This window comes from Mus caroli, chromosome 3 (assembly GCF_900094665.2).
Source record: "Mus caroli chromosome 3, CAROLI_EIJ_v1.1, whole genome shotgun sequence".
In the NCBI taxonomy this organism is placed as follows: Eukaryota; Metazoa; Chordata; class Mammalia; order Rodentia; family Muridae; genus Mus; species Mus caroli.
In genome coordinates, this window is record NC_034572.1 from 95111563 (window position 1) to 95133953 (window position 22391).

The 22391-nt window shown below is 46.4% G+C and overlaps 1 protein-coding gene across 2 annotated transcripts in view; it reads right to left on the reverse strand.

Annotated features, from left to right (window-relative positions):
• Positions 1-647: 647 nt before the first annotated feature.
• Positions 648-22391, reverse strand: part of Cd101 (CD101 molecule) — a 40468-nt gene continuing 18724 nt past the window's right edge. The window contains exons 5-9 of one of the 2 annotated variants that reach the window (XM_021158969.2): positions 20699-21076; positions 19493-19897; positions 15440-15850; positions 11041-11496; positions 648-1404 (exon numbers count right to left, since the gene is read on the reverse strand). In XM_021158969.2, the coding sequence (XP_021014628.1) occupies positions 1175-1404; positions 11041-11496; positions 15440-15850; positions 19493-19897; positions 20699-21076 (1880 nt within the window). In that variant the 3' untranslated portion in view covers positions 648-1174. The remainder of the gene's footprint in view (positions 1405-11040; positions 11497-15439; positions 15851-19492; positions 19898-20698; positions 21077-22391) is intronic. The other variant, XM_021158968.1, reaches the window with a different exon arrangement.

Below are 22391 nucleotides of genomic sequence, written 5' to 3' on the forward strand. Positions count from 1 at the left end.
GTAGGCTGGTGTGTGTGTGTGTGTGTGTGTGTGTGTGTGTGTGTGTGTGTGTGTGTGAAGGAGATAGGAGGCCTTGGGGGCTGAAGAACACTGTTGTATGGGAAGAAGGTTGCTCTTCAACAATGACTTACTATCTCTTAAACCAAGCATGCCAATGCCCCTGCTCCCCTCACCCTCCCTTTCCTCTTCTTCCTCCTCCTCCTTTTCTTCTTCCTCCTTCTTTTTCCAAGAGAGGGTTTCTAAGTGTAGCCCTGCCTGGGGTTTCCTGGAACTCAGTCTGTAGACCAGGCTGGCCTTGAGTGCAGAGATTCATACACTTCTATCTCCTGAGTGCTGGGATTAAAGACATGCACAGCACCGACCAGTGACAATGCATGCTTTGGATCCCAGCCCTTGGAGGCTGGCCTTGGTAGGGGGAAGAGGGCTGTAAGGTGGAGGACGGTCCAGACTGTACAGTGCAGGGCTAGACAGTGAGATCAAGTTCAAGGCTGGTCTGGGGCTGTATCTCAAGGCCTTTCCTTGACATCATAAAAACAAAAACAAAAATCATCCCCAATAATAAAAGCAAGAAGCCAAATGAAAACTTCCAAAAGGCTGCAACACATTACCCTTTTGTCAAAGCGCCGATATTGATTAGACAACGACTCTTACACATTTCAGCAGGCATTTGTAAAGGGGGGTTGGAGAAAAAACATCGGATTTCTGCCTAGAAAAAATTACATACTGATTGGGGGAGTCCGATTCCAGGCAAGCCAGTCCTTGCTCTCAATTCCTCCGGCTTTGCGGACACTCGGTTTTTCCTACATTTCTTATCTAGAGAAAAATGATTTCCCTTGTGACTGGGCCAAGCTGATGTTGCCAAGGGAATAGATGAGTGGGAGAGGAATGAGAGAGGAAGGAAGGCTCGACAGCTGGTGTTCCTCTCTTTCCAGATGAGGCTGGACCTCCAGGAGGTGAGGTCTGTGTAAGTGGGGACAATGACACTATTTGCTTCTGAAGGATGAAAAGAAAAAAAAAAAAATGGTTGCTATACAAAGAAACACTCGACAAGATATGGTTAACAATATATGCCCATGGCACATCCCTTCTGGTCCCTAGGTAACTTGGCCAAGGTCTGAAGCAGAATTCATTCACCCTGGACAGTCCAACCCAATCCCTCCAGCACAGGTGCTCCTCAGTAGCCTCCACCCTCCTCTCCGGCTTCCTTCTGAAGTGATGGCTTTCTCATGCCCACCCAGAGAGCCTTTTCTTTCTTTGCACTGAGACTCAGCTGTGACAACTTCCTGGCCTTCCGGTACAAGCAGAGGAAGGACGTGGCCAGAAGGAGCAGCATGACGAAGGGGCAGACGATGAGGAAGTGGAGCAAGGGCCCCGAGGAGCAGATCCGGGAGGAGACTGTGGGCTCTGCAACCAGAGAAACACAGAAGACAATCAATCAATGTCCCAACGATCGGGGCCGAGCAGGCGAGTATGTCTCCCTACACATCATTATCGGCAAGTCCGTGTAGATGACAGGGTGGAATGGCACAGGCCTCTCGCCCTGCAAATCCACTGGAAGAACAGGCCCAGGGCATTCCCAACACACACCTCTCCCCCCTGCCCAGCCATTGCAGCTGTACAGCTGCCAATGACCTACTTACAACCACCAGCCAAAAAAGAAAAGCAAAACAAAAAAAAAAAAAAAAAAAAGAAAGAAAACCGTTCCTTTAATCTTCTTCCCTCAGAAAAGATATGTATAATTCAGTTCTCGTTCTCAACTGTGTGGCTGGCTCTGAATTTTTAACTGAGATATTCCCACTGCTGTTTCTGAAACTCACAGTGCACTAAGCTGTCCTCAGTAACAGCTGTGCCTATGGAGGAGGGCGCTTTTGCCCCTGACCCATTAGACATAGGTTATCCCGGGCCTGACTCCTTGCCCCACTATGCTCAATTCTCACTTCCTGTATCTAAGCCACTGGGCACAGTCCCTGTCTGGTTGGATCTCACTTCTCCCAGACTTCTTGCATGGCCCTGTGCTCACCCCTTCTTGTCACACAGCCCTTTGCTTTGGCTCCTTTCTTCCCTGGACTGAGAATGGCTAAGTGTCCTAGGTTCCTGCCTTTGCTGATCTTAAACCAAACCGAATGCCGCCACAGAGTCAAAGCCACCATACAGAGAGGCATGCCAAAGCATGCGATCCTCTGCAGCTGCAGGCCAATGGGAGGCACCATCAACAGATTGACATGTGGGGCATTGGGGCTCCTGGTCATTTCCCAGAGAAGCAAAGCAGAGAGGACTGCGGCCACCACAGGTCCTCGGAAACGGTGCCCTGGGCTAATGGCTAAAGGCCTGGGTGACAGGCATTCAGCAGAAAGCCACATGTGTAAAGTGGTACCAACCACTCACAGCACTCTTCCAACTACATTTCTGAACTATTTGAAATCAGGGCTATTCTGAACAATTCGATGCTAACAGCAGCTGTGCTTTGCTTGGGAAACTGTAACAACAGGAGACCTCTCTTCTTCAAAGGTTAAGCTATACAATTTCCGAGATTATGGATTCCCAGTGATAAAACAGTTTTGATAGGTCATTCTGACCAACCTCCAAGTGCAAAAAAAAGTCCCCTTGGGGCCTCTCTGATGCACTTTACACGTCAAAGTCTGCCTCTTCACTGGAAATCAAGAGAGAGCCCAGACATTTGCTCATGATAGGTACTGTGAGCTCCTGGAGGCTTGGGCCTGTGTCTTACATGTCTCTGTACCTTGTAACACACCTCCCCTGGAAGGCCTCCAGGATCCTGGAGAAGGAACCAGCTACCAAGTGTATTCCCCATGCAAGAGCCAAGGTGGCCGCCATCATGCAGTGTCGGTCCCTGGCATTAGGTTGTTAGTTCTGAATGGGTTTGGCACAGAGCTGTAGAGTTGGTGGCCTAGATTTTTTTTTTCTGTTCTCAATTGTAGTCTTCATCTTGCATCTGATTTTTCTTCTTGAAAATGTAATCAATGGCAGAGAGAGAGATTTTGAATGTTTTTTTTTTTTCCTATTGTTTGTTTTGATCCGAGGCTGAGTCTCACTATGTAGCCCGAACTAACCTCAAACACAAGATCTTCCTGCCTCAACTTCCCAAAGGCTGGGATTATGGGAGTGTGTCACCATGCCTGGTTTAATTTTTAATTCTTTTCTAACCTCTTTCTGCATTCTTCTCCCAAATGATCCAGGCGAGTGATAATTAGTCCCCCGGGCCGCATGTGATATGACGCTGGCAAGCATGGTCAAATGAAGCAGAGACTGCGAGGTTGTGTTAGAATAGGCCAGGCCACCCCACCATGGCTACCCAAAGAAGCTTATTCTTATAGCAGTGGCCACTGTCAGGAAATGACGGGCCCCCTACAGAGAGCCCATCTAGGAGAGTGTCAACAGTTTCCTCAGGTGTCCAGACTCCCAGAGAATGACAGACAGCCACAATTTTTCAATTCCCCAAGCAAATTTACAAACCTCAGGGCTGGACCCCCTGGAATATCAAAAGGGCACCAGCGTTGACACATGCCTCCACCATATACTGGATAGACGTCAACTAGCCAGGCCCTTCTTCCTCACTTCCCCAGATCCTCAGAGCTGCACATCTCTTTCCTGGAATTCCCTTCTGTTCTCCATTCTGCAGCCGCTGAAACAGAGAGAGCCTGGCTGCAAGCTCACCATGTGACCCCGTCCCCTTCCTGAGACCTCTAAGAGGTGCCCTCCTAACTCTGTCTGTGGGCTTGAATACTCATTAGGGCTCCTGCCATGCTGCTGTCTGTCCTTGGCATTAATAACCCTTGTAATAAACTTCTTACCAAAAAAATGGCAATCTGCTTTAGTGTCTCTCTTGACCCCAGACCCAAAGCCTTTCACGGGGAGGGGATGGAGCCACGGAGTCCCTATGAAAACACTGGCCATGAGCGGTTCCTACACCCGAGTGAATGAGTAACCGCCTGTACTTCAGAGAGAACTTGGTTCAGCTCTTCACTCCTCAACTCACTCTTAATGAACATTGGAGAAGTTATTCATCTCCCCCAGCCTCTATTTCCTTATCAACTAAGCAGGGATAATAACTTATGGAGCTGTGATGAGATAATATGAGATATAACATTTAATACGATACCTGGACCATTTGTTGAGTGGGAAAGCAATGAGCTAGAATGTTCCTGGGACAAGTGAGAAATGCCCAGGCGACCTTCTCCCTAGTTACTGGTTCCGCACAGAGACCTCAGCTCTGTAGTTTGGATCTGGAATGTCCTGCAAAAGAGCCGGGTGGCAAAGATGTGGCCTTGGCTTGGCACTACTGGAAAGTGATGGGACCTTTAAGAGGTGGAGCTCAACGGGAGGTCATAGGTCACCGGGAGCACAGCCTTAAAGGGGAAAGTAGAATTCTGGTATTCATTCATTCTTATTCTCTCTCTCTCTCTCCCTTCCTCCCTCCCTCCCCTTTTTCTCTTTGCTTCCAGGATGCCAAGAGGTGAGAAGGTTCTTGAAGTGCCACGCCCTCCCCTCTTATCCACCTTGCTGCCAGATGGAAGCCATAGACCAACCAACCATGCCCTGAAAACTCCAAAACAATGAGACAAAATATTCCTTTCTTTCTTAGAAGGTATCTCAGGTCTTCTGTCCCAGAGATGGGAAGCCAACAACCACAGTGGACTTCTCATGTTCTTCCATGGCTAAATCTCACCCTCCACAGGGAAAGTCAAGTGCTTTGGAGACCCTGGCTGCGGTGATTTGAGTAAGATAACCCCGTCTATCTTAGGCATTTGAACATTTGGTCCCCAATTGTTGGTGCTGCCTGGGAAGGAGTAGGAGGTATGGCCGTGCGGGGGTAAATATGTCACTGTGGCAGGCTTTGAGAGTTTAAGGAGCCATACTGCCCTTCTAGTTCACTTTCTCTGCTTCGTGCTTGTAGTTCAGGATGTAAGCCCTCATTGTCTGTGCCAGCTGCCACACCCACTACCTGCTGCCTCTGCTCTGCCATCATGGCATCTAACCCTCTGGAATTATAGGCCCAAACAAATTAATTCTTCTATAAGTTACCCTGGTCGTGGTGTTTTATCATAGCAACAGCAAGGGAACTAATCTCCTGGGAATCAGGAGGTGAGTCTGTGGCAAGTCTCACAGATGCTGGGATGGCGTATGTTGATGGTGACAGGGACCGGCACACAGGATGCAGGAAGAAATGTGGCACTGGGTTATTCTGCCCCCGAGACGCTAGCCTTCAGCATGAAGGAACTGCCTTCCTGGGAGGAGACAACTCCATTTAGAGCATTCTGCCACCAAAGGGCAGCACAGGGCCCTCTGCACAGTGCTGAGTTGGCCAAGTATGAGCCACTGTCAGCTCTGGTGCTTCTAAATGACCTCTCAGGGGAGGGCGCTGTTTGCTCCGGATCCTGCAGCGCCCATTTCCCACCATCTGCCTCTCACCCAGATTTGGATGAGAACTGGTGACACACAAAACCATTACAATTTGGCATTTTGAATCAATCCAACTAAGTGCCCCAGACTCAAAGAACAAGGCCTGAAGAACTGAGCCAAAAACGTAATAAAGTCACTTCATCTTGAACAATCATTTAGAACTTGCTTCCTTCTGCCCACGGCCAGGCACACCAGGAAGAGCTTTGCTTTTGGACATTTCCTCAGAATTGCTGACTTGAGAGAGAGAGAGAGAGAGAGAGAGAGAGAGAAAGAGAGAGAGAGAGAGAGAGGGAGAGAGGGAGAGAGGTGTTTTCAGCCTCTCTCTACCTCCATTCAGAACTTGGGCCATATGAGGTCACTNGCTTTTGGACATTTCCTCAGAATTGCTGACTTGAGAGAGAGAGAGAGAGAGAGAGAGAGAGAGAGAGAGAGAGAGAGAGAGAGAGAGAGAGAGGGAGAGAGGGAGAGAGGTGTTTTCAGCCTCTCTCTACCTCCATTCAGAACTTGGGCCATATGAGGTCACTTGAGAGATTTGGCTCCTGCCAAGAACTAAAAGTGGGGTTTGGATCTCTGCAGCAAGTGTAGGCGGCCCCTGACAGCTTCCTGTTTTAACCTAATTGAAGGAGTGCTTGTTCATTCTCTCAAGTGTTAGCTCAGTGCCTCGTGCCAGACCTTGTTGAGTACGCCGTAGAGAAGAAACAAATGGCCTCTCTAGAAACTCCAGTGTAGGAGGAATGCATGCCTCCTTTAAGAATCCATTTCTTAGTACATTCTTATCTGAATAAAAACAGAGATACAGTGGTCTGGCCTATCACTGCATCAAGACAATTTTTCAAAACACAACATTTAGGTAATGCGTTTGTCTGGCATGCATGCACAAAAATCTGGGTCTGAACCCTCGTGTTGTATATGTATGCTGTGATAGGGCAGATGTGTAATCCTAGCACTGAGGAGGTAGAGGCAAAAAAGATCACAAGTTCACGATTATCCTACATAGCATGTGTTCAAACAGCCCGGGAGCATGAAACCTTAACTCAAAAAAAAAAAAAAAAAAAAAAAGGCAACACATTTGTACTTAGGATCTGAGGTGAGACAAAAAGGCTCAGCCCTATAGCACTCACCCTAGAGAGTCACTGTAAAGAAACAGTTGGGGGCGGATGGAGGGGGGGGAACTAGGTCTAGGATGTTTGCTCTGCCTCCACTCAAGCCACGTGATCCATGGCTCTTTCGTGGAGTTCTAAAGCTAACCCCATCTGGTATGGCCAAATAGTGGAGGTGGTGAAGTGAGGAGCCGTTATAAGCTGTATTTGATTTGGAGTCTACCAACATGCAGAGCTGGCAGTCAGCAGGAGTCAACTGAGCCAACCCTGGCAAACATTTGTGCCTGTCTTGGGTGCCCCCCAGTGGTGATCTGTATGGTACAGGTAGCTGCAGGGTGATGGCAGAGAACCCCAAGGGCTCAGATGCAGACCAGGAAGGATGTTAGGAGGAGATGCTGGGCTGCTGTAAGGACTTCATCTCCATCCAACCCTGCTGCCTCTTCCTCTGTGTACTGGAAACATGCCCCCGAGCCTACTGACTTGAACCTCAAGCAGAACAAATAATTAAACCTCATGTATCAATGTTCCCTGCCATTTCTTATGGTTTTCTCTCCTGACCTTTACAGCTCTTGAGAAATTACCTTACACCTAACCTGTCAGCTTCCTCACTCTTCAGCCTCCTCAGGCTGACTTTCATATAGCTTTTCTGCCTTTACCATGTTAGATCCAGTGAAGATGTTCCCATTCTCTTTGTCTCTGTCTCTCTGTCTCTGTCTCTGTGTGTGTGTGTGTGTGTGTGTGTGTGTGTGTGTGTGTGTGTGTGTGCCTCAGCCTTGTCCTCTTGAGTCAGGGTCTCTCCTGTAGCTCATGTCACTTTTTGCCTAGGCTGGCAACCAGCAAACCCCAGAGAGTTTTCTTACTTTGTCACCAAGAGTTCTGGAATCACACGTGCATATGAGGTCATGCCTGGCTTGTTGCAGGGGTCCTAGGACCCGAACTCCAGTTACCATGGTTACACAGCTGGTTTTTTTTTAAAGCCCTGAGGTATCTCCCATTCTTATCTTAAGCAGCCTATTGTACTCTTGCCTCTCTTGAGTTTCTCTCACCTCCTGATACCTATTGTGATTCTCCACCACTGATGCCTGGCACTTTACCTGGGGGATGGAGTGGGTGTCCTCCCCTGAGCATCATTACTGGCCACACATTGATATCTCCTAGTGTACAAGTCAGGTGCGGGTCACCCTTGGAATTCCCACTGTTTCCCAGATAAACGCTTCTTAGGAACTCTTTTTGAGTTGCGGTCCAGCTCAACTTCCACATATCAGAACAATCTCCCCCTCTAAGCCTGGGTTTGGTTGCTTGGTAAACGGCCTCGTGATCCACCTAAGCCCCAATACTGATTTGCCTCTTGTGCTCACTCACTGCCCACAGATGTCTAGCTAGCTAGCAACCTCCAAACACTGACTGTTCACTCGTCCCTCCTCACTAGCACCGCCTGAACTCAGGCCTCCATCTCCCCTCATCTTGGCTACAGTTTCGCGTAGCTCACCCTGCTCTGTCTGCCTCCCTCCACCTCAGCTTCACTGCTCCACCCAATGGGAACCTTGTAAATGTGACTCTGAGGGTGTCACGGCTGCACCTGAACCTATGCAGTAGCACCCCATAACTGCCATGATAAAGCACCTCTCCCTCACTTTAGACACCAAGCACATCTTAGCTCTGTGCTATTCCCACACCCGTTCTCCCATCGCTTAGTCTTGTGCACTGAGATCCTGGCATTCTCTACCACTGAGGGTCCCTTGCTCTGGCATGGAGTTTTAGATCTTTTTGCCATCTTGTATACCATTCCCTAGAATAGTTTTCCTTCTTCCCATTCATCCATATTATAGGGAACCTTCCCAGATAGCATCCATCCTTGACCCTTCACTCCAGTTCAGTTGCTCTCTTTGCATCCTCATCCTGGGACTATTTCTCTGATTATGCTCAGCACAGCAGGTTCGACTCTTCCCACTCTGTGGGAACGACCTCTGCCATAGTTACTTTTGTGTGCTCAGATCTCATACGATTACTTATTGAGCAAACTAAAACAGTCTGCCACATAGATGGGTATAAGCATATTACGTAGGTACGTGTGATGGTTAGAGTCCTTAGCTTGACTGAATCTGGTATCACCTAGGAAACAGGCAATTCTGTGGAGGGTTATCTTGATTATGTTAACTGAGGTGTGAAGGCTTGCCCACTGTGGGTGGCATCATTCCTTAGACTCAGATTCTAAAGAAGGAGAAAGTGAGCCCAGCATAAGCACTCATTGCTGGTTCCTCCAAAATGCAGACACAATGGAACTCACCCTCCTCAAGTTCCTGCCACCTCGACTTTCTTACCATCTGGAACTGTATCTTTTTTTCTTTTGGTTTTCCCAGACAGGGTTTTACTGTGTAGCCCTGGCTGTACTGGAACATTTATCTAAAACTTAAAATATGCCAGTGTCTGTACTAGGTTTTTAAAAAACATATTTGTATTATGATCCTCTTTTTATGAGAAAGCTGAACCCCATACGTGGAAACACAGTCTGATGACACAGCTAATACGTGGTAAGACTGTAAGTTTAGGCTTACAGACTCCAACCCCTAAGGACTTCTTGTCGCTCCAGCCTGTTTCCCTAACCACCATCCAGGAGCAGTGAGGTGGATCAGGCCATTGTCTCAGTCACAGGACTGCCTTGGGAACACATGGTGTTAGTTGCAGTGAAAACCCTGCTGGTTGACGCCCAGGCTTGTGAGCATTTTCAGAGGAGACACAAGTGACTTTATTGTTTTACTGTCTTCCTCCAGAGTTCCTCCTTTGCACCTGCTCTACACATTCTCACATAGATATACCGTGCAGCATCTCACCTGTCTCATAGGGGCCATGCTTGCTAGTCACAGAGTCTGTCCTTTGTATGGTTGTTACCTATTCTACTATAAAAACTGCTGACTCCATGGGGCCCATGAATTCCAGAGGAAAACATTTGTAGGGTGTACCCAGATGTGTGGAACAGCATCTATAACTGTTGTAATGGAAAGCTGATAAGAAAAATTCTACCTAGACACGTGAAAAAATTACTGAAGGATGAAGGATGATGGAGCCCTGAAGATTATACAGGGGAGAGGATGGTGGAGCCCTAGGGAACACTTCAGGTGGACCCTAACTGGATGTAGTGAGGCTCTCTGCCTGTGAGAAATTGACATATGGACCCTTCTCCTTCCAGGAACTGTTACTAAAGCCAGCTGGTCTCCTAGGAATGTCAATTGTATGATAAATCCATTTATCTTTCCTGTGATAGAGTACTAAGACTTTGCCTTAATTTCTCTAGTCTTCCTTTTCCAACAGAAGGTCAGCCTGTAATTCGCCTTTCACCTACTTGAGTCTCACTGGAATAAGAAAGAAGTAGCTAAGATAATTATCTGGCAGATCCTATAGCCAGCCACAATTTATTGGTCTTGCTAGAAGATGTGTCTTATTAACACATGCCTCATAGATGCTTATCACATGCCTCATAGGACACTAGGCTGAGGCAGTAGCTGAGGATGACTTCCCTACACAAAGAACTGTCACTCTTTGGTCAAAAGCCTTTGAGTGGTTGGTGTATCTCTTTGTTGGAGCCCAGGAGGCAACTAACTCTCTATGACATTGTCCTCTCTTTGAAGTCTTCCAGGACACAATGATACAATGGAAAGAGGATACTAAATGACCATTGCTACCATTTGGGTCTTAAATGACCACCTGATGCCCTAGAAGTCCATGTGTTAAGGGCCTGCTCTTCAGTTTGGTTCTATTAGGAGGTGGTGGTGCCTAGTGGGAGATGGTTCTAGTAGGAGATCTTTGTGTTATTAAAGGCGCATCATTGAAGGGGACAGTGAGACACCAGCCCTTCCTCTTCCTTTCTCTCTGACTTCCAAGTCACGGGGTGAGCGGTTTTGCTCAGCTACATACTCCTGCCATGGTATGCTGCTGCAGACTCAGTCACAGGGCCAAATGATCATGGACCAGAGTCTCTAAAGCTTTGAACCACAGCAATTGTTCTGCCTCTGTGAGTTGGGTAGAGATCCCAGCAATGGTTCTTTGAGGAAGAGTGGGTTCTTTTCTTCCCTTGATCAAGGAAGTATTTGGGTGTAACTGACTCTGGTTCAATTGGGTCAAAGTGCAGAACTATCACCACAACAACCATCTTACTCTGCCTCGTTTTCTTTTCCACTAAAAAACAGCATCCGAGGATTAGAGCATCAGCCAAGAGGTAAGGATGCTGGCTGAACATGCTGTTTGGGTATCAGAGGCATACATGATGCTGACGGCTCTTTGCTTGGGCAGGACAGGTCAGACAGGTCAGATGTACCTATTAGTCAGGTATCTGTGCCTAAACCTCATGCAGACCTTGCTGGTTAAAATGAGTTATTATGGAGAAGGCAGTAAAGTTATCTTTGAGGAATCTGAAATCTTGTCATTAGCCAGAAGAAAGGAGGAAAGAAGGCTAGCAGGTGTTGCAGAGGGGAAGAGATATGCCATGGCCCCTGAGCCAGTGGCTGAGTGACCCCCAAGTTACCTGAGCGCAGCACCCTGAGCACCATTCGTTGCGACTCGCCTGAGGCTTGGTTGATCCACTTGCCTGGGTGGCCCTGTTGCTGCCACTCAGTCACCCTGCACCAATACATCCCAGCATCCTCCATTTCCACCCGATGCAGCTTCAGGACGAAGTCTGTGGGAGAGGATCGGTAGCAGTGCTGGAGCCTCCTGCTCCCCTCTCGGCCATACTGCAGCAAGCCGTCATACTGCAGGTGCACCAGCATTTGACTCCCTGCGATGGCAGTGGTTGTGGCGGTGGTGGCATTGGCAACAGCGGCAGCAGTGGCAGCCGTGGCGGTTCCTCTGCCCCGGTACCAAGTCACAGAGTACAGGGAAGCTGTGCTGCCTGAGCTATCTAGGCTGCAGCTGAAGCCCGCCTCTCCATACTCCGTAGCGTTTCCTGTCCAACTCACTTTGGAGACATGGACCTGGCTTCCTAGGAGGCAAAGTGGTGGACAGTTAGAGAAGAGCAAGACTTTTGGCCTGGCCACCTCTGAGCCCTATCATTTCCACTGGGAGATCTCATCTGGGATTCTCCAGACATGAGAACCTTTATCATGAATGTTTTCCTTTGATGCTTCTCCTTTTTGTCACACTTGCCAGAACATTCTCTGCTGCAAACCAAGCTAACCACTTCCCTCCTTTAGCCTCTTGCCTGATGGAGCCTCCTGCTAAAATAGACATCAGCCAGGCTCACAGCTTTTGCCCGACTTTGAACTTCCTCTTTGATTTGCCACAGGTGCTGCTCAGCTCCTAACTTCCCATAGTCCACCAAGCTAAGTATTACAGAAGTACCAGTCCTTATGAAATCACCTTCCTCCACCATGCCCAGATGTCATCTTCTTGTTCAGACACACTGAGAGACAGAACACTGATACCAGTGTCAGAATACCGCCCAAGGGGTCCGTCTCAGTAATCAATCAGTATGCCTTAAGCAGCTCTGGCCTTCCTCCTCCCTCTCTGTCCCCCACTAACCAGCAGGCGAGAACTTGGAATAAAACCCCCAGAATTTATAACAAAGAATAACCGAAAGTCAAGGTGGAACATTACAGTGTATAATACATTTACTATTCCACTACAAATTAATTTATTAATCTGTTTTGTTGTTTTTCAACTCCCCACCCCCATGTTTAGTCTAATTAGTATTTACGTGCTCTTCAGGGGAATCATGTAGAATCTTCATTCACATAAACTTCTCTGTGTCCTTGCCTCCAGTTACTCCCTATTTGGTTGCAAATTGGTTTCTAATTCATCCCAATACTCAACCAAGGACCACTTGCAAGCTCAAGAGATCCCTTCAGTCATGGTTTTCTCATTGGCCTTAGTCACTAAGGTTTATTTTCTTCTTGACATTCTTTCTTCTTTTGACCTGGGGAAAAAGCTCCCGCCACAGTGATGCCCACAGTATCTCCTGGCAGCTTATTCGGTAATTCGTTTCCTAACCCAGGTGTACAGCAGCCATCAACCCACAGTCACATGGTGATCACACGGAGCTTGACACCCTCAGTATTTTAGGAGACTTTGATTAGTTACAAGCATTCTCAGAGTTGAGAAATGTCACTGTGTTAGGTTAGTCAGTTTCTCATCACCGCAACAAAAATACCGGAGCAAGACAACTTAAGGAAGCAAAGTTATTGTGTGACTGGGGGTTTCGGGCTCCATGATCAAATAACCCCTATGTTCTGCATGTCTACAAAACCAGAGCCATGCGCATGGCTTGCCTTACAATTAGGTGTCGCTGGCCTTTTAGTACCTATGTAGCTGTGCCCAGTAAAATGGATTCTACAGAACAAACTTCCTACAGAGCTCAGTGGGAGCCAGGAACCCTGGTCATGTTGCTAGCACCTCAAGAGAAAGTCATTAAAAAAAATCACAGTAGCTCAGGGTAGTCGCGAACTCACTCTGTAAGTCAGGATGTCTTTGAAGTTGTCCTACTGTGCCTCAGTCTTCCTAGCTGAATGCCACCACACATGGCTTTCAAGCAAACCTTTCCTCAGTGAGTTTACTCTTTTACATCCTTGAGTCTGTGATGGGTGACGGGTGGGTCTGGCCAATTCCTGAGATGCCTCCATTGTGCCTTTCCTTGGTGAGGGTGTGAAGTATGTAGCACTAATCTCTAGCAGCCAACATTCCTTGACTCCCCACTCCTCAGCTTTATGTGAGCCTCTTTATTGGGCGGATGCCAAAGTTTTCACATCTCTCTGCTCTTTTTTTTGTCGCTAGTTGTCACTGTAAACCTGGCTAAAAGAAAGGCGCAGTAACCAGGCCATAACCTGAGTTGCCTTGGAATTTTATTTTTTTCCTTTTGAGTTCAACCTCACTCAAGTCTCGGGGAATGAATAAAATATTTGCCAGAATTCAACATGAATGACCTTTAGACCACTTCCCAATAAAGCCCCCATTTCCATGTTAAATTTCATGAGCAAGGTCTCTCTGTCCATACTGCTACCAGCATTTTCTTTCACCAGGATTGTCCATTAAGGTCTGCTTAAAACACTCTAGAGCTGTTCTGGCTTGCTTTTTCAACTTCTTCCAAACTCCTCCCTCAAACCAGTTTCAAATGCTTAAGAATTACTTTATCAGGCTGGGTCACAGCATTGACTCCCACCTCTCTGGAATCAACTTTCTATATTAGTTTTTGTTGTTGTTGTTGTTGTTGCTGTTGCTATTGCTGCTGCTGCTGCTGCTGCTATAACAAATACTTAAAAGGAAGAGTTTAGAGAAAGAAATGCTTATTCTGTTGATAGCTTCAGAGATTTCAGTCCAAGTCATCTCAGCTTTGGGCCAGAGGTGAGGCAGAATTTCATAGTGTTGGAACATGTGGCAAAAGCTGCTCTGAGGAAGGCAAGGAGGAGGAGAGAGCACAGCTACACCCATGGACTTCCTTCTTCCCTTTTATTTGGTCTGGTGCCCTACTCCTAACCCCAGGCCACACACATTCAGGCAGGTCTCTCCTAGCTGCTCTCTCTCTGGAAATGTTCTTATAAACACGCCTGAAGTGGACTCTACTAACCTCCTAGGTGCCTCCCAATCCAATTGACCTAACAGTGCAGACTGTGAGAATTTCTTGATACACTAAAAGATCTAATCCTGAACCCATAGAAACACTGGCTTGAGCCAAGAGATGTTGCTTCCTTAAAAACGTGCAGGCATGCACAGTCAAGTGTTTGGTTAAGACAACTGGAAGGCAGGGATATCAGTCACACAGATCCAGAATGTAGGAAGACAAAGTAATCATGAGGGTCAGAAAAGATAATAAATGGGCTCTCTGGGGCCATCCAAGTAGAAGTGAACAGTAGAGCCTAAAAGTACAAGGCTCAGAATATCTAAATCCAAAGATTTGGGGTGATTAGCTTGTAGACAATAGTTAAAGCCAGGGCAGGGTTTTAGAAGTTCTGAGAAAAGCAGAGACTAAGAAGAAGAGCCTAGGATCACTCCCTGGGGAGCACTCAAGCTAAACAGAGAATGGGAGGGACCTGAAGAGAAAGGACAGAGGGAGAGGTTGCTCCCTAAGCTGATTTATTTGTCTCTTGCACCCTGTAAGCTCACCACGGGCAAGAGCCCTGTCCTACTTACCTTTGCAGTCCCGTTTCTAGCATACGGGAATGTCCAGGTATAATCTTAGGGGCTTTATAAAAAAAAAAAAAGTCACCTTGAAAACAGTACTTTAAGCACCACATTAGATTGAGTCATTTACATCACACTGTTGGATCTTGCCCGGGTCCTTAGCTGTGATACCCATTTGACTTTAATCAACAGTTAGAGGTGACCCAGCCAGGACCGAGAGACCCAGTCAAGCCTGTCTGCATTCAGACAGCAGCACTCGCAGACTAGCTGGAATGGATGGAAGTTCCATTACACTTTTAAAGATCTCCAGAGGTGGAGAAGACTCCCCCAGTAAGCCATTCCAACAGTTAACTACTCTTACTTGCCTTATGTTTAGGCAGCCAAATGTTGAAAAGCAATTTCTCCACATATCCCCATAGAGTTGTACAGTTTCTGTTCACAGTGGGAGAAATATGCTTCGTATTACTCTTTCTCTGCCAAATTACAGTAGGGCCCCCACTGGAGTGACACAGCTTGTTATTATAGAGATCTGGAGATACGATTCCCTGGGCAGCTGCATGGACCAGGCTGCCAAGCTGATAAGCAAACCAGGCAAAGGGATCTTGCTCCTGTTCGAGCTTGAAACCTCATACTGATTCACCCTAAGCAACCTCCCCTCCTCTGGTAGGCTACCCTGTCCTGTAGTCATTTGTAGGTGCCTAGTATTTCTATGGTCCAGATCATATTTTTTAATCTCTTCATAGTCACATCTTAAACATCACTAGATAAAAATCCTATAGAAAAATGTATGACAATACTCTCCTAAGGTTTACCTGTGGGCCTGAGTTTCAGTTCTGTGAGTCCTGAAGTCTTTCTTTCAAGCTTTTGCCAAGTGCCATTTGTAGACAAGAGCCATTCCTCTACGGCACAGTGGTAGTGGCCCTGGTCACTGTCCTCCACACTCAGAATGTTCAGCAGAAATAAGTCTTGAGAAACTTTCTCAGAATAAAATTTTTGCTTGCTCTGAGGGGTTTGAAATTCGTCCCCATATTTTACAACATTGGTTTGGTCCATTTCTAGGATTTTCAGGTAGGTTGTGCTTGCAGAAATGGAAGAGAAGTACCAAATGATGGATAACGGAAGGTTTCCAGCAGATCGGGACAAGATGGCACATTCTATCTGAGTGCTGGAGCTGATGGATAGCTCTTTGACCTGACTGCTCGAGTTCACGCTCAGTTTGCTCCCTGAAGGAAATAATGGAAAGAGTTACTTTACTGGAAACACACACACATACACACACACACACACACACACACACACACACACACACACACGTGCACGCCAGAATTTTAAGCTAGCTTGTTAACCAGGGCAAATAGCCATTATTGCAGCAGTGGTTTTCAACCTTACTAGTGCGGAGACCCTTTAATACAATTCTTCATGTTGTGGTGGTGACCCTAACATAAAGTTATTTTGTTGCTACTTCATGTCTATAATTTTGCTACTGTTGTTAGTCACAATGCAAATATCTGATACACAGGTTCTCTTTTGACCCCCAAATTGAGAACTGCTGCTCTACAACCATAGTGTGGCTGAATTCCCCCACAGCAGCTGCCCTAACTGTCCACTCAACTTTGGTATGACTTATAATCTGAGGACGCTGTCCCCTCCATGTTGTCCCCTCCATCACTGAGCTCTGCCTGTTTCACGGGCAGCATGTAGCTAAGAGGAACTGTGAATGGGACCCAACACAGAATTGTAATGGACTTAAAACACTATGATTTTTTTTATTTTTTTGCTTTTGGTGTTTTGGTTGTGCATGAACTCTGTCGATGACAGTGTAGTTTCACAATGTCAAAAGGCCAGACATGACTGTGAGAAGTCTGTGTGATTGTGAGTTGATGTTCTCTCTTCATAACATCCATCTGCTGGCTCTCCTTCTGCCCTTACTGTGTGGGGATGGGGAACAGTCATGAAAAAAAAGCCCAGCTTTTTTCCCCACATGACAATCCTGTCATATTTAAGCAGAGGAATCTCTTCCATAGCATATTTGCATCATTTGAAAGAAAATGACATTATGAGCGCCCTGCCTCTGAACCACTTCTGGATCCCCAATTTGTCAACGTCTAGTTAGAGCTGCCTTCAAACAGGAGTACACAAGAGGAGGTTATTCGCAAGCTGTTACAATGCTATCTTTTTGCAGCCAGTCCATTTGAAACTACCACATGGACATGGGTCTGCTATCCTTTAACATCAGTGGCCTCTCCTTTGTCCTAAGATGAACAATAAATGTCACAAATCTCTTTGCCATCTCTTGTTGATAACTCTAATTTTCTTGATGTTACCAGTAGGTCCCTGAATCCCCCCTTCAACAAACATTTATTAATCACATTGTGCATCCCATACCAGACTATTCTAGGTATTTTGTGTATAGCTCCTGTCAGTGAACCACGGTTTAGAGGAAGTTATAGGACAGGAACAAAGACTTCTTGGAATTGGTCACCAATATAGGACAGAGATATGCAGTAATGGAACAAATGTCAGGATCCCCCAGCAGATTTATCTAACCCAAGGTCAGGAGTGAGGGGAGACTTCTCTGAACTGGGCCTTGAAGATCAATAGCAGCCATTCTGATGAATAGAGAGCAAAGGAATTCCACATAAAAGGAAGTGGGGATTATCGAATCCAAGCAGTTGAGTTTGGTTGGAAGTCAGATCTAGGATGGAAAGTAGGAGGCGATGAAGAGACAAGTGCTTATAAAAGATCTTTTATGCCTGCCATGGGAGTTTGGACATGGGGAGGACAAGGTTTCTAATCTGTGGTGCTGGGACGTGGGGAGGACCACCACATCATGAACAATATGGAAGGGACCATGATAACGACCTACGCTATGACATGGAATATAGGCATGCCTTGGAAGCAGTTAGATGTAAATCCCAAGACCAGAAGACAAACCATTCTGGATAATGAACACGGAAGTTGTCAACAAGTAGACTGTATCCATGGGAAGGCTTGTTTCCCCTAGAAAAACATGGAGACTCAGAGGACATAACTAAGAACAGTTGCTTTAAAACAAACAAACAATCAATCAAACACACCTGGGCTCAATGGGATGAGTGCATGACTACCAGGGAGGAGATTCAAAAGTTCAAGGTCATTCTTGGTCACCTAACAAGACTGACGCTAGCCTGAGTTTAGAAAGAAAAGCCAAGCCAACCATTGTAGCATACACCTGTAACCAGAGCACTTAGTGGGTTGGGGCAGAAGGACTGAGAACTTCAGGCTAGACTGCACTACAGAATGACACACCATCAAAAAACAAAAACAAACAAAAGAATTAATGTAGCGACTCAGAAGAGGAGGAGGAAGAGGAGGAAGAGGAGGAGGAGAATCCTGTACAAGAGAATGAGAAGGAATTCTTGGTGTTAGGAAGGAAACCTCATGGCGTGGAGCCGAGAGCAAGGAAAAGCAAGGCTCGAGGAAGCAATCTCAGACATCATGGGAAGGGCGAGTAAGTTAAGGCATGAATTCATGAGCAAGATCACGACTATTAACAAAAACATTGCTCAGCAGCACAGAGCAGGTGGTGGCTGCCATGCAAGACTATCTGCTTTGGGGGCACAATAGACACACCCCAGTTCAATGTTACGTCAGAGATTTATCAAGGTGTTGACTACAGTAGGGATAGATTAAGTGACTTGCCCAAACCTGGAGCTTATCACATCTGAGCCATCTCAAAGTCCCTCACGGCAGAACCTCAGGCTAGGGAGGGTTTCACTCTTAGCCTTTGTGTTCTGCTATTAAGACTAAATTGGACTTGGAACCACAAATTCTCTCTTAAATGTTAATATATTAAAAGAGGCAGCTAAGCGTATTTGTTGTGGTTTGAATGGTTATGCCCCCTATAAACTCATGTGTTTGAATACTTGGCCATAGGGAGTGTGCACTATTAGGAGGTGTGACCTTGTTGAAGTAGATGTGACCTTGTTGCAGGAAGTGTGTCACTGATTAGGAGGTGTGGCCTTGTTGGAGTAGGTGTGGCCTTGTTGCAGGAAGTGTGTCACTGAGGTGGCAGGTTGGGAGGTTTCCCATTGCCCAAGCTATCCACAGTGTGGCACACAGTCTCTTCCTGCTGCCTGTGGATCAAGATGTAGCACTGTTAGCTGCTTCTCCAGCACTACATCTGCCTGGATGCTGTCATGCTTCCAGCCATGATGATAATGGATTGAACCTCTGAAACTATAAGACAGGCCCAAATTAAATGTTTTCCTTTATAAGAGTTGCCATGGTCATGGTGTCTCTTCACAGCAATAAAACCCTAACTAAGACAGTATTCTAATAGAATTTGCATGATTCCCCACCACTTCCAAATACAAAAACCATGCTGGAGTACCAGCAGTGACTGACTTAAAATATCGTCTGCCCTGTAGGAGGTTCTTGAGGCTCAGCTGTGCCACACAGTATCATGTGGCTGCTGGCAATGGGAACACATGGCAGGTGTGGAGAGGTCAAAGAGCAGTGGTTATTAGCTGCTAAGGAAGTATTTCATTGTTTTAGCAACCAATGTGGCCATTCCACGTATACTAACTTCATGTTGATGCCATTAAATCATGCTCACTTTACCAGGACAAACGTGGTGAATGGATACGTTATGTCTGTTTCTATAGTTTACACAAAGAGGGAGGAGCTCCGTTGTTATTTGAGACAGGGGCTCACTATTTCAGCCTAGGCTGACCTTAAATTCTCAATTCTCCTATTTTGGCCTCCCGAATACTGGGATTATAGGTATGCACTACACCTGGCCAAAAAAAAAAAAAAAAAAAAAAAAAAAAAAAAAAGGATATTCTTTTCTTTTTAAGCAAGGATCAATGCTAAGTATCACTTACCTGGAAAGGCGACAGTAATCATTAATAGGTTAGAGGTGGCAGATACCCTGGCTGGGCCACTTGTGCACACGGAATCTCTGTCATAAACCTCCACTGTACACTGGTACACCCCTGTCTCCTCCATAGCTGCATCATGGATTTGGAGTTGAGAACGAAAGAAAGACTGTGACACCTTCGTCTTCCTGTGGATCTGGGAGAGGACGTCCCCCCATTCAACGGTGCCATTGTGGGCAATTTGAATAAGCCGATGAAAGGCTCCAGAGCCCGCTGGCTGGAACTGCCAGGTTACCGAGAATGGCAGCTTGAGATCTGAGTAGTCGGCCCTTACTACGCAGGACAGGTCGAAGGTATGGGCTAGCATCACTTGTGGCTGACGGCTCATCAGATTAACTCGTAAACTTGACTCTGTGGGGGAGAACGTGAGACACGCTTCCTGTTTACCAGGTCCAAGCTCGGGGGACTTCCAAGTTTTCTCAATGCCACTCTTTACACAGGGCCACACACTTGTGTTCCTGGAGTGACATGAATTTGGGGGTAGAGGTTGGTCCACAGTACAGTCTGTCCTGAATTTCAACCTCGGCTCTCCAAGTCTCCCCCCTCGCCTACGACTGTTCTCAGCAGCCACAACAAACAGGCAGTGTTTCTCCAGTGCGCCACTTAGACAGCTGCACAGAGCAGGGACACCACGCGCAGCCAGGGTCTGGCCTCTTTCCTCTCCCCACTCAGCAAGTAGAACACTCACAGCACGGTCTGGCCTCCTTCCTCTCTGCCCCCCCAACCCCCCGCCCCCCGGGCTCAATGTCACTCTCTTGCCCATGCTAGAGAAGACTCCATGATAGCTGGGCTGCTGCTGGGACAGGGCAAGCTTGGCTCCACTCATCTGCTAGTCAACCAGGAATCACAGGGGTTTGTTTTCAACTTTAAACAATTTACAAGCTGCACTCTAGAATGATCTTTATAAAGATGAATAAACTTGAGAGGTTGCAGTCAGGCCTGATTTGCATATTCTGTTCTGCATGTCTCACGGTACACAAGCCGCTGGCTGGCACTTGGGGTGCACATACCACTGGCACTCACAGCACACGTACCCAGGGCGCTCGGGGTATGTGCACCTCTGGCAGGGGTTCTGAATGACACCATTCAAACTTCAGTATAGAATAAGGTGACTATCACACACTCAGAAAAGGACTTTTCCCAGTGACTTACTCAGAGATTTTACAGTGACTGAAATCTTCTGGGTTGACTGCAAACTTTTGGCCTGGTTCTGGAGTCTCTCTGACACCCTGCATTCATAGGTACCGCTGTCTGTGACCATGGCAGAGGCAATCTCCAGCCGAAAGGTGGCCCAGTCCACTTTCTCCAGCCTCCTGTTACCATGGTGTGCAGAGCCTGGAGAAGAGACTCCCAGCTGCACAGTACCATCTTGCCCCATGCCAGCCACAAACCCGGGTGTGGACTGGTCCTGTGGGGTGAGCCACCAACTCACAGACAGAGCACTCATATCCCCAGCTGCCTGGCAGAGAAGGGTCAGCATCTCTCCTTCCCACACAGCACGCTGCTCAGCAGACACGGTTACACTTCTTGCTGCAGATGACAGGTTATGGAAGAAAAATGCTTTAAGTAAATAAAAAAATTTCTAAAATATGATGATGAATTTTAACTATAAAGTACTTTACTTGTTTGATCAGAGTTGGTTGATTCTTCCATACCATGCCCAGAACAAAGATCTTCCAAACCATCATGGATGGATAGATGGATAGATGGATAGATGGATGGATGGATGATTGAATGGATGAATGGATAGATGGATGGATGGATGGATGGATGGATGGATGGATGGATGGATGGAAAGATAAATGGATAGCTGCATGGGTAGATAGTATGCAAGAGTATATGTGGGTGTCTCTGTGTGCATAAATAAAATAAAACTTCTCTAAGGTAATTATTACATAGTGGAAACAAGACAGCAGACAGGAGACCAGGAGAGCCCACAAACACGTACATGATTCATAATATATACTTCCTTTTCTTGTGGTTTTGTTCAGCCGACCCATACTGAAGAAGGTCTAGTTGAGCAAATACCTGATAGGTTTTTTTTTTTCTTTATTCATTAGGGAGAGTAAATGAACCTGAAAGTAATGAAGCTCTGATAATTTACATTTTAGGGTATTTGTTTTTAGAATAAAGGCTGTCAGTCTTTTTAAGTATGTTCTCTGTCTGCTTGCATGTGCCTGCCAGTCCTAATTAGCTTAGTGTGTGTTTTGAAGAGGGAAAGAAAATTATTAATTAGATTTCTATTTGCAATACCACCATAAAAACCACTAATCTGGGACATTTTAATATTTATGTACATATGTATTATATATACAGGTGCATATCTATCTTCTATCACTGGCAAGTGACAGTCTTCTCATGTTTAAATGCTGTAATATAACTATATGCTAAATAACTATAAATGCAAGGCCAGCTCCCAGATGGGAAATTCAAGACGTAGAGAAATGAAAAAAATTCATTCAACAAATGCTTATTGTACAAGGTCTTGTCCAGGCTACCCTGTGGGCCATGTAGATACATCAGGAGCTCCTGTGTCCTGGGCAGCCCGTACTCAGTGTAAGGATGGCACCCACCAGGACCTGGAGGCAGAATCACTCTGGGCAGCACACTTAACCTCTCCGAGCCTTTGTGTTTCTTTCCAGGAAAAATGGGGGTAATAATAGCAACCACGTTTTTTGCTTCATGGAGAGGACTGAACAAAGGCCACAGTAAGGGCGTAGGCCTTGGGCTACAGAGAGTACTGAAAAGGGTTAGCAATTACCATTAGTGTTTAATAAGAGGCACTGGCAACAGCAGAGGTAGCTCAACACAAAAGAGAGAAATAAAACAGACTGGCATTAGAAAC